The 12,032-nt window shown below is 33.9% G+C and overlaps 1 protein-coding gene across 1 annotated transcript; it reads left to right on the top strand.

The window, feature by feature from the left end:
- Positions 1 to 10,764: 10,764 nt before the first annotated feature.
- Positions 10,765 to 11,700, top strand: LOC106832643 (olfactory receptor 6C2-like). Its single transcript, XM_014843476.3, has one exon. It carries the CDS (start codon positions 10,765 to 10,767, stop codon positions 11,698 to 11,700), a length of 936 nt encoding a protein of 311 aa, XP_014698962.3.
- Positions 11,701 to 12,032: the final 332 nt, after the last annotated feature.

The raw sequence follows: 12,032 nt of genomic DNA, 5'->3' as shown, positions 1-12,032 counted from the left end.
GAGAATGTTGAAATCTAGAAATCAAGTTTTCAAAAGATCAGAGATTCCTAAACTTAATTCTTTGTTACAGAATCATTTTATTTTCCTCATCTGTGATGTAATTCAAGTTAACTCCCCCAAAACATCTTAAAGCCCAAATTTCAGTTAATTCTTATTCTTCTTATATATATACCTCTATTGAAATAACATCTTTTATCAGAAAACATGACTATATGTTCATAGGAAATAATTAATTAATTATTATTATTATTAATAATTAAATAATTAATTGCTTTAGCTTCTATCCAGTTTAACCAAGACTAGAAAATACTACAAATTTTTTAATGATGGAAAATAAATATAACACACAACAAAACAAAAATTAGTGCCTAATTTATTAGAGATGTGTTTAGAACAAATTGACACTACTCTACCATAGAGAAGTTGGATTCAGAATCTAAAAAAAAATGAAGACCCAGCACCACTACCTCAGGTGTCCATATATTTTAGGGTCTGGACAGTTGGGTGGAACTGAGCCCTATCATCCTGCCAAAAAGTCTTAATGATTGAGGTTGGCTAAACATGCAACAGTACTCAAACAGGCAAATGATCTGACCCTCCAGAATATTTTGGATATTTTCTCTATGCTTATCCAGATCCACTTTCAACCATTTTCCATTTTTTTCTATGCCTCAGGAGACTTTCCTTATGGATTTCATAAATAGGTTCCTTTGACCTCTGGCTTCAAAGAAAGTGTAACTAAAGGAAATGTCTAATAAGAGATTAGAGTTTAGAAAGAGAGTGAGGTTGGGTACATATTTTGTTTGTTTATTCCTCTTGGAGTTGCCTGTGGTTGCCTGCATCCTTCTAGCAAAAGCCAGACTCATGTAATACAGCTCTCCTACAACTGGAGTCTCTTTCTCTATCTTCTAGTAACTGCTTCCTCATCTTTTCCCTTCAGGCAAAGGAGTATTAATGGCTCCCTATGTTTCTATATCTGCACTACTACATCGTCTCTTTTTGGTTTCCTTCAATACCAGAAAAATATTTCCGTAATGCAAATGCCAAGCCCAAATGGCATTCCAAACAGATTGCTCCAAATATTATCAATCTTATACAAGCTGTCCAAAGAATGGAAAAAAGAGCAAAACACACTCATTTTCTAGGCCCAGAACAATATTTTTTTTGTTTTTTGAGGAAGATTAGCCCTGAGATAACATCCTCTACCAATCCTCCTCTTTTTGCTAAGGAAGACTGGCCCTGAGCTAACATCCGTGCTCATCTTCCTCTACTTTATATGTGGGACGCCTACCATAGCATGGCTTGCCAAGCGGCACATAGATCCACACCCTGGGCCACTGAAGTAGAATGTGCAAATTTAACCTCTGTGCCACCAGGCAGGACACTGAATAATCTTTATATAAAAACTTGGTGAAGACATTAAAAGAAAGATACTGGCCAATCTTTCTCGTGATGATAGACACAATGATCCTAGTTAAAATATTAGTAAATTAGCAAATTGAATCCAGTAATATATGAAAATGATAATATATCATCATTAATTATTACTGAGAAAAGCAAAGTTACAGACATGGACATTAGAAAAATGGTGAATGGGAGGTACCAGCCCTCATCTCCATACACAGATTTAACAATCACCTACAGATGGAAAGACCATTAACAGCTTGATTTCAGGTGAGAGATTACAGCATCTTGGTGATGCAGAGAAACAAAAAAAGATGCATTGAAAGGGTAAGAGGAACAGTTCACTTTACCCACATCACACCACCCAACAGGGCACAGCACAGTGCCAAGAGAAACATTAAGTTGAAAACTGTCACAAGACATAAAGAAGGTCACTTTTTAATGATAAAGGGTCAATTCAACAGGAACATATAACAATTATAAATATATATACACCCAACTATAGAACACCTAAATATATAAAGCAAACAATAACAGAATCAAAGGAGAAATATACAGCAATGCAATAATAGAAGGAGATTTCAAATACCCTTCTTTTAACAATGACAGCATATCCAGACAGAAAATCAGTAAGGAAACAGTGAACTTGAGCAACACTGTAGAACAAATGTATCTTACAGACACACACAGAACATCCACCCAAGTAGCAAAGTTCACATTCTTTTCAAGTGCACATTGAACATTCTCCAGGCCGGATGACATGATAGGTCACACAACAAGTCTTAAGAATTTAACAAGATTGAATCATTCCAAGTATCTTTTCTGACAAAATAAGAATAAAAGTAGAAATCAATAACAAAAAGAAAATGGAAAAACTCATAAATAGGGGAATTAACAACACACTCCTGACAACCATTGGGTCAAAGAAGAAATCAAATAGAAAATTAAAAAATATCTCAAGACAAACAAAACTGAAAATAAGACATCCCAATGCTTATGGTGATGCAGCAAAAGAAGCACCAAGTAGGAATTTTATAGTGATAAACGCCTCCATTAAAAGAGAAAATCTTAAATAAGCAATCAGTTCATATCATATCAAAGAACTAGAAAAAGAAGAACAAATTAAGCCCAAAGTTAGGAGAAGGCAGTAAATAATCAAGATTAGAGAAGAAATAAGTGAAATAGAGAAGAGAAAAAAAAGATGAAGCTAAGAGATGATATTTTTAAAAAAGATAAACAAAGCACACAAACACTTAGCTAGTCAACCAAGAAAAAAAGAGAGAAGTTACAAGTTAATAAAATTATAAAAGAAAGAGGAGACATTACAAATGATGCCAACAGAAATGTAAAGTATTATGAAAGACTGTGATGAGCAATTATACACCAACAAATTGGACAACCTAAAGGAAACGGATAAATTCCCAGAAATATGTAACCCATCAAGACAGAATCAAGAAGCATAGTAAGGCTAAACAGAAGAAGAGATTGACTCAGTAATCCAAAACTTTCCAACACAGAAAAGCATAGGACAGACGGCTTCATGAGTGACTTCAAGCAAACATTCGAAGAGGAATTAATACCAATTCTCCTTAAAGTCTTCTACAAAAAAGAATAAAATACTTAGAAATAAATTTAACCAAGGAGATGAAAGACTTGTATACTGAAAACTATAAAACACTGATGAAGGAAATTAAAGCAGACATCAATAAATGGAAAGACGTCTCATATTTGTGGACTACAAGACTTAGTACTGTTAAAATGTCCATACTACCCCAAAAACTCTATCAATTCAATGTAATGCCTATCAAAATCTCAGTGGCACTTTTTAGAGAAATATAAAAAACAATCCTAAAATTCATAGGGAACCGCAAAGACCCCCAATAGCCAAAGCAATCTTAAGAAAGAATGACACAGCTGGAGATATCACACTTCCTGATTTCAAAGCACTTTGCCAAGGCTGCAGTAATCACAGTTGAATGGGACTAGCATAAAAACAGACATATAAACCAATGGAACAGAATAGAAAGCCCAGAAATGTACTCACACATATAAGGTCAACCAATCTTTGACAAGTGTGCCAAAACTACATATGGGGAAAGGATGGTTTTCTAATAAATGATACTGGGAAAACTGAAATATCCAGGTGCAATAGAATGATTTTGGATATTTATTTTACACTATATATGAAAATCTACTCAAAAACCTGGAACTTATAAGAAAACTTAGGAAAATAGGACATTTCTTGGCAATGATTTCTTGGTTATGACACCAAAAACACAGACAACAAAACCAAAAATAGGAAAATGGGACTAAATCAAACTAAAAAGCTTCTTCACAGCAAAGGAAACAATCAATAGAATAAAAAACACAACCTATGGAAGGGGAGAAAATACTTGCAAATCATATATCTGATAAGGTATTAATACATAAAGAATATATAAAGAACTCCTACAACTCAATAGCAAAAAAGACAAATAACCCAATTAAAAATGGGCAAAGGAACTGAATAGATATTTCTCCAAAGAAGAGATACAAATGCCCAACAGGTGTATGAAAATGTGCTCAACATCACTAATCATTATGAAATACAAATCAAAACCACAATAGAATATCACCTCACATCTGTTAAGATGGCTATTATCCAAAAGACAAAAGATAACAAGTGTTGGTGAAGATGTGGAGAAATTGGAACCATTGTACACTGTTGGTGGGAATGTCAATTGGTGCAGCCACTCTGAAAAACACATTGAGCTTCTTCAAAAATTAACAATAGAACTATCATACAATCCAGCAATCCTACTCTGAGTATATATGCAAAAGAATTGAAATCAGAATCTCAAATAGATATCTGCACTCTCCCGTTCATTGCAGCATTATTCACAACAGCCAAGATATGGAAACCAGCTAAAGGTCCATTGACAGGCAAATGGATAAATTAAATGTGACATGTTTATATATGATGGAATATTAGTCTTAAAAAAGAAGGAAATCCTGACATCCGTAAACAAGACGGATAAAGCTAGAGGGCTATATGCAAAGTGAAATAAGCTAGATACTGAAGGACAGCTACAGCATGATGCCAATTGTATGATATATCTAAAATAGTCAAACTTACAGAAGCAGAGAGTAGAACGGTAGTTACCAGAGATGTAAGGGAGGGACTGGAGGCTTTAGCCAAAGGGTACAAAGTCTCTACACAAGATGAATAAGTTCTGGAGATCCAGGGTACAGCATAGTAACTATAGTTAACAGTTAACAATATTGTATTGGATACTTAAAGGTTGCTAAGACAGTAGATCTTATATTAGTATACTCATCACAAAAAAGAACAAAAAAAAGAATTTGCTCTAAGAGTATATTTGGATTACATTTAAAAGAAAATATATAATTTATTTTTATTAATAATAATAAATACTAAAATAAAACAAAAATTAAATAAAAATAAAATAAAACTATTAAAACAGAAAATGTATTTGATTATCCCAATGAATACGGAATATTTGATAACATTTAAAATTTATTTTCAATAAAACTCTTAGCAAACTAAGAGCAGAAGCAAACTTTTTTCTGTTGGAGGCATGTAAATAATTTGAAAAATATAATAGAAGATTTCTTTTTAAATGTACTAATTATAAGATAGCTTAAGATTACGAGGACAATTCTTCAAGGGTTAATAGGAGATACCATAATTTTTAAAATAATGTAAATTAAGACAAATAATAATGATAAAGAAAATATTTTCAACATATATGAGAATAGAGGCGCTTCTTGAAAACTTGAAAATTATAATAATACACAATGTTTAGCCGAGTGTTGACACAGGAGCACTCTGATAAACTAAAATTGGGTATACAAATCAATATGGCCTTTTGGAAGGAATTTCTATTATATTATATAAAAGCCTTGAAAGGTGAATACACTTTATTTCTAACATTCTAAAACTACTGTTTGCAAAAATATTTGTAGAAGGATGATTTGCTGAAAAAATTAAATTTCTAAAAGTTAGTTTGTGCAACCATACAACTTATTTATAAGCATTCATCTATTTGATAATAACAAACAATTGCAGACAAATTTTCAAGAGTTAGCAGTGGCATGAAAAACTCGTGGAATCCTGAAATATGACATATTGCAGTTATCAAAATGATGACTCCCAACCACTAGTGATTTGAAAATAGTTTCACGTTAATTGCTTTTTGTGACAAAGCAAGTTATAAAAATTATGTAAGAAATATTTATATAATGTTAAATATATATGTAAAATGTTGATATTTGTGCAAATGAAAAGTTGGAAAGATTAGGTATAGACATAGTAAAAGTACTTATCTCTAGATAAGTGATTATTCATTTATTTTCTTATGATTGTGTCAATTTTTTACTTCCTTTAATTAAAACATAAGGAAGAAAGCTGGGTCCTGGTGAACTTATATCAGCCACAGGAGGTGTGGAACAAATGCTGGAAAGACAGACATGTCCTCTACCATCTGATTTTTAATGCTGTATGACTGCCTGTATTGGATGTTATGGTTGCAACTTCCTTTCTCTGAGGCCACTGTCCTCACTGCTACATTTTTCAGGAATTCTGCCAAGTTCATTACACAGAAGATTCATTAGAGACTTTTTAAATTGGGTCACCGAAGTCCCTTTTGTTTATTCATTTCATTTTAGCTTTGTCAAATAAAGCAGCTGTTAATCTTGTTAATGTAAATCTTCTTACTCTGCCCATAGGAATCAGAATATCAACCCCTTTACAAGCAGAGAGAGCTCCAGGTATTCCAAAAACCTTTAAATATTATATCACTTTCAATATTAGGGTTTTAAAATGACATGAATTCCTTGATGAGAAAGTCTTGGCGATGTGTTGGAGATGACAATCTCAGAGCCCAGAGCCTGTAGGGGAGTGCTGGTCCATAAGCAAGAGTGTCCAGGAGTCCAAACACATGCCTTGGCTAACAAGGGACACTCTTCCTAGAACTCTGAGGGAAAGTTATTCTTAAACTTCCAGTGGACGCTATTAATTGACTCACAGAGGAGTAAGTATACATTTATGATTTCACTTTTTGAGAGATTAGATCAGGATTTCTTTAGAGGAACAAATTTGACTTGCATTTACCAAAATCAGCGATGCATATAGCTATTTAAAAAATTGTAAAAATAATTAAGTTTATATCATACTTGTATTTTCTGTAGGAAGCATGACCTTTGAATACATAGCTTAGCCAAGATAGTGTACAATGAGTGTTATCTAGACGATTACCTGAGTGTTGCCTGACATGAACTCACCCTCCGCTTCAGAATGAAAAACTACCTCCAAACATGACACATTAACTAAAGTTAATGATATAATGAATGGCCTCTATACTCTTAAAACTAAAAAAAAAATTCTTGGAAGACATATAGAGAAAACAGAAATGTCAATTACAATTCCCTTTCAATAATTTTCTCAAACTTTGTGTCTCAGTGCTTTGCACAAGAGGAGAGGATTAAGGATTGGAAAAAAAGACCAGTATTTTAGAAGAAGGGATTCTGCTCCATGTGGCCAGGGCAGTGTTTGCACATTCTGCACTAAGTGCTTGTAAGATGAAGAAAAGGGATTGACAGGAGGCTAGGTGGGCTGTAGAGATAATCCTTCGGTATGTCCTAATTTGATCTACTTAGCTATTCCCAATGTGTGCCTACAATCACTAGGAATGTCATAGGTTCCCAGAAAGTTCCAGAACAGTATTCCTTCTTTAGATGGTGACTGTTTACTCTGGGGTTTTACTGGGGACTAGACACATCTGGCAGCTTACCCTGCTCCCCATTCTAAAAGAAGGAAAGACTTTAAAGAAAGAAAAGCTATTCTCATTCCAATCTTGTCAGGGCCTCCAGGGATAAATTCTTTTCCATTTATTGATTTTAACTAATCTCAGAATTTATAGACACCGATTTAAGATTAAAAATATTTGAGATTATAATGTGGTTAACTGGTAATTACTGAGAAAGAATCATGGACGAGCTATTGGCACAAACTCAGTACATAAAGTCCTTAGGCTCATATTCATATCTTACTGAAAGCTGAATTGAAGAGGTATAAATAGCAACAATAAGAGGAAGATGATATGTTTGCCTAAGACAGGGAGAAGGACCCAGGTATCCTTCTGTTCCTCGGTTTCTGTGTTATGACTAAGCTATCAAGTGGATTGTGCAAATAGATCTATGAGATATTTTAAGGTAAATGGCATATGACAAATTATATATTCCGTTGTACAAGATTTGTATTTAATGTTTATATTTCTGTATTATTTATAATATATAGGTATACTTGTAGGAGGAAAATCTAAAAGCATACGTTCCAAATTATTTGCTGTCTCTACTATAATATTCTACATTCTTTTCCTCTTTTTACATATCAGACAGAACTTTTCTAGTTTCTAAATTATCCATACAATAAAAACAGACACAGAATAAATGGGAGGTGTTACAATTTCCAACTGTCTTAGAACGTATGAAAATAATTGTTAGACTTTAAAATTTTGCTCTGGCTACCTATGTCAGATGTCATTGATGCTTACTCTTCTTTCTGAAGATGCTGTCATCACTGGTTACTGTTAGGGATTTTATTCACATTTCAATACACGGAAGATCTGTTAGTAACTTTTGAACCTATGTTATATCTTCAAATCTTTCAACTTAATTACAGATTACAAATGTTAAATTGGTAGTGTAACAACCTCTCAGTCCAGAGAATTTCAAACATTAGCTTTTCCTCCCAAAGACATTGTTCCTAGCATTACTCACTTGAAAAGTTTTTCACTCCACTAATGAACAATACTGGAAAATACTGAAGAAAATCTTCCTACACATATAATGACAGAAAAGCCACTGAAGGTATGCTTTTGCATGACACTGGAGATAGAAAACACCATGAATTCCAAGGGCTGTGTGTGAATGTGTTTACAATACTGTCCGTAAGTTCACATAGAAGTCTCAGACTCACATTTGTTTTCAGTTTTGTATCCTTAACAATTTTTGTGGTTTCACAGTGAACAGAAGCAACGAGTAACTTTTCAAAGCACGAGAACACTACCGTTGGATGCGTCATAATCATTACTGCTAGTAATTAAGAGAAGTCATCAAAATGTCATATTACTGATTGTCATGCAGTAGCATCATGTGCTACACCTTCAAACTAAAGAGGACCTTAAGTTATATCATTACATTAGCGATCCCCACATGCATTATAAATGTGAAACATTAGAAAGATAAAATAAAAGACATCAGTTAGTCACACTTCAGAGTCAATTATTTTTCCAAAACTTGACTTACTACTCTATAGATGTTTTTTCATGGAATAATGTTATTTGTAATTGCAGTAAGATAATTATGTTTCTAGAGCCTCTAATATTTCCAAAGTGTGCAGAGTTGGCTTTAATCCCATGGTGAAGCATTTGGTGTCTGTGAGCTGAAAATAATGAGATTCAAAGGAGGTGGGTTGCTGAGGTGGATCTTCACTACATCTTAATATGATTCATTGAGGTTATCCCCTGTGTGATCCTACTACCTTTCAGAGTTACAGCTCTAAAGAAAACCAAACGCCTAGTTAAGGACATTTCCGAGACAGTTGCATAAATGTGAGAACTGGATGCGTGGTTGGAGTTGACCCTGTATCCACCCGTAAGAAGAGGATATTTTAATCAATGCATCAAATCCATTCTTGCAACTATGTAATTGGAGTCTCCCAAGAAAATTTATTTTCATTCATTGATGTAGGAAAAATAGCAAGCCCTAAAGACGCTGAAAGTATTTGATTGCTATTGTAATTAACTTGTGATAACAGAAAAAAATGATAAAGGAGCTATTGACTCAAAATTTGTATTGTAGAGTTGACCAAGGAAACAAAATTGAGATTAAAATGTTCATTTACACAGGAGATAAGACAAGGAGAAGAAGCCGGTTGTTTCTTTGGTAATGAATATTAGCAGTTTTATGGCGTGACTTAACTCAGTAGCCTTCACTCCACTTTATTGCAAAAAAAAAAAAAAAAACAGTAAATAAAACACAAAATACGAAAACCATGGGCATAGAAAGTTTTTATAGAGTAAGTTCAGTGATAGAACAATATTAAAAAGAAGTGAAAATAGGAAAGATGGAAGCTTTTTATGTGTCAAGAAAAATACTGACGTTGACATCCAACCAATAACCACTGTTAGGCATTGACTACGTGCTTTGGATGTGTTAGTCTCCCTCATTATCCCAGCAAAAAAACATATTTCCTAACCTCAACAAATTTATGTTGTCAGGGTAAGTACCATGATGGAAATATGCTTTGTTTGGCAATGGTGCAGAAATAGGGGTTGGGGGATCCAAGACAGCTACCGAGTTTGAAATAACTTCCCGAAAGAAATAATGCTTAGGCTGAAAATCAAAGAGAAATCAGTATCCTCAAAATGAATTCAAGAAATTTTAAAGAAAGATAGAGTAGAAAAAGGGGAAAGGGTTCGATGTGGGATTATTCCAGAAAACTGCTTCCAATGAAGTTATTATACAACACGTGGTATCTTGTGTGAGCTGAATTTCTGTAACCAATTAGCCTTATTAGAGGAAACACACGGGGAGAAGAGGATGGGGATACAGAGTCCGTGAAATCAACTTTGCATGTGTTCAAGATGAGATGTGAGTGGCTGTATATAACTGAACTTCAGAAAAGAGATCACTACTACATATATGGACAGAAGGATTATCACATAAAGATTCCATGCGAAATCAGAGGACTTGATGGACATACCCCCCAAAGTTAATATACACATTACACACAATGTCACAAACATTATTTTGTTGTTGGGGTTCAACATAAAATTATAGTTGGTTAATGGATTTTGGAGAGCCTCTATAGCAAGACCAAATTATCTGTTATATAATTGTGTTTTATCAAGGACCAAGCTACAAGCAACTATAGGAGACTGGTGATGAACTTAAGATTTCAGCTTGAAAATAGAGAAGAATTCATGGCAGTAAAAGAAAAATTTAATATTGATGACGTAACAATGCAGTGTTAATAAAACCAATCCAGAATATAGACAAAAACTTAAACTTGAAAAATATAATTGAGATATAGAATCTATAAATTATTGGATCGTGGCACAGTTAAGTTTGATCTATAAGAAATTTCTATTCAAAACCTACAGAAGGGATATTTAAAAACTAAGTCCTCCAGTATGCTAACAATATTAATCACCAAATTAAAGAATAAATTTCAAGTGAACCAGCTATCTGCGTGACTTTACTTGTCAATGTTTATCACTACTGAACTTTGCCATCGCTATATTCTAATAAAATAACTGATTTTTCATGAATGTTGGAAAAAATCAGAGTCCATATATGAGAAACCATACAGTAACAACATTCATTCTCCTGGGATTAACAGATGATCCACAACTTCAGGGTCTGCTTTTAATATTTTTATTTTTTACATACTTATTGAGTGTAACTGGGAACCTAACTATTGTCTCACTTACATTAGTGGATTCTAACCTTAAAACACCAATGTACTTTTTCCTACAAAATTTTTCCTGCTTAGAGATCTTATTCACATCAACGTGTGTTCCTAGATACTTATATAACCTATCAACAGGTGACAAGACTATTACCTACTGTGCTTGTGCCATTCAAGCATTTTTTGCTGATCTTTTTGGAGTGACTGAATTTTTTCTCCTGGCCACCATGTCCTATGACCGCTACATTGCCATCTGCCAACCTCTGCATTACACCACCATCATGAGCAGCACAGTCTGCAAAACATTCATCCTTTGCTGTTGGATGGCTGGTTTGTTAATCATACTCCCACCATTTAGCTTGAGCCAAAATCTGGAATTCTGTGACTCTAGTGTCATTGATGGCTTTCTATGTGATGTATCTCCCTTCCTGGAGATTTCATGCTCAGACACCTGGGTCGTTGAGCAAGTGGTTATAGTCTGTGCTGTGTTGACCTTCATCACAACCCTTCTTTGTGTAGTTCTCTCCTACATATGCATAATCAAGACTATCATAAGATTCCCTTCTGCTCAGCAAAGGAAAAAAGCCTTTTCTACCTGTTCTTCTCACATGATTGTGGTTTCTATCACCTACGGCAGCTGTATCTTCATTTACGTCAAACCTTCAGCAAAAGAATCAGCGGCTATTAATAAGGGTGTGGCAGTCCTCACTACTTCCATCGCTCCTATGTTGAACCCCTTCATTTACACCTTGAGAAACAAGCAAGTAAAACAAGGCTTCAATGTGTCAATCAAAAGAATTATGTTATCTTCCAAGAAGTAAAGGAACACTAAAGGTGATGATTCAAGTTTTCTTAAGAGATTGGCCTCCCCAAAGCATATATCATTAAGCTCCTAAAATAATTTTTCCCTCCTAATCTGAAGTCCTTTCAAGTTAAATTTCTCAGAATCATTCTTGTATCCAGCACTTCCCTTACTTAATAAGGTCACTTGTAGAAAATAAACCTCTTTTATTGATGTTATATTCATAGCTTTCTATAAAGGACAAAAATGTAACACCATATCCAGCCTCAAAAAGGTGCAAACCAAATAAAATTTTTGAACAACAAAATGTGGATATTAATAATGTAGATTTTCAATCAGTCAAATAAATAA

Source organism: Equus asinus, chromosome 22 (genome assembly GCF_041296235.1).
Source record: "Equus asinus isolate D_3611 breed Donkey chromosome 22, EquAss-T2T_v2, whole genome shotgun sequence".
NCBI classification, from domain to species: Eukaryota; Metazoa; Chordata; class Mammalia; order Perissodactyla; family Equidae; genus Equus; species Equus asinus.
The sequence above is the reverse complement of the archived record's forward strand: the minus strand, read 5'-3'. Positions and strand labels throughout refer to the sequence as shown.

Excerpts from the sequence above, each read along its gene's own strand:
- LOC106832643 (XM_014843476.3), top strand. The coding sequence starts at position 10,765 with ATGAGAAACCATACAGTAACAACATTCATTCTCCTGGGATTAACAGAT.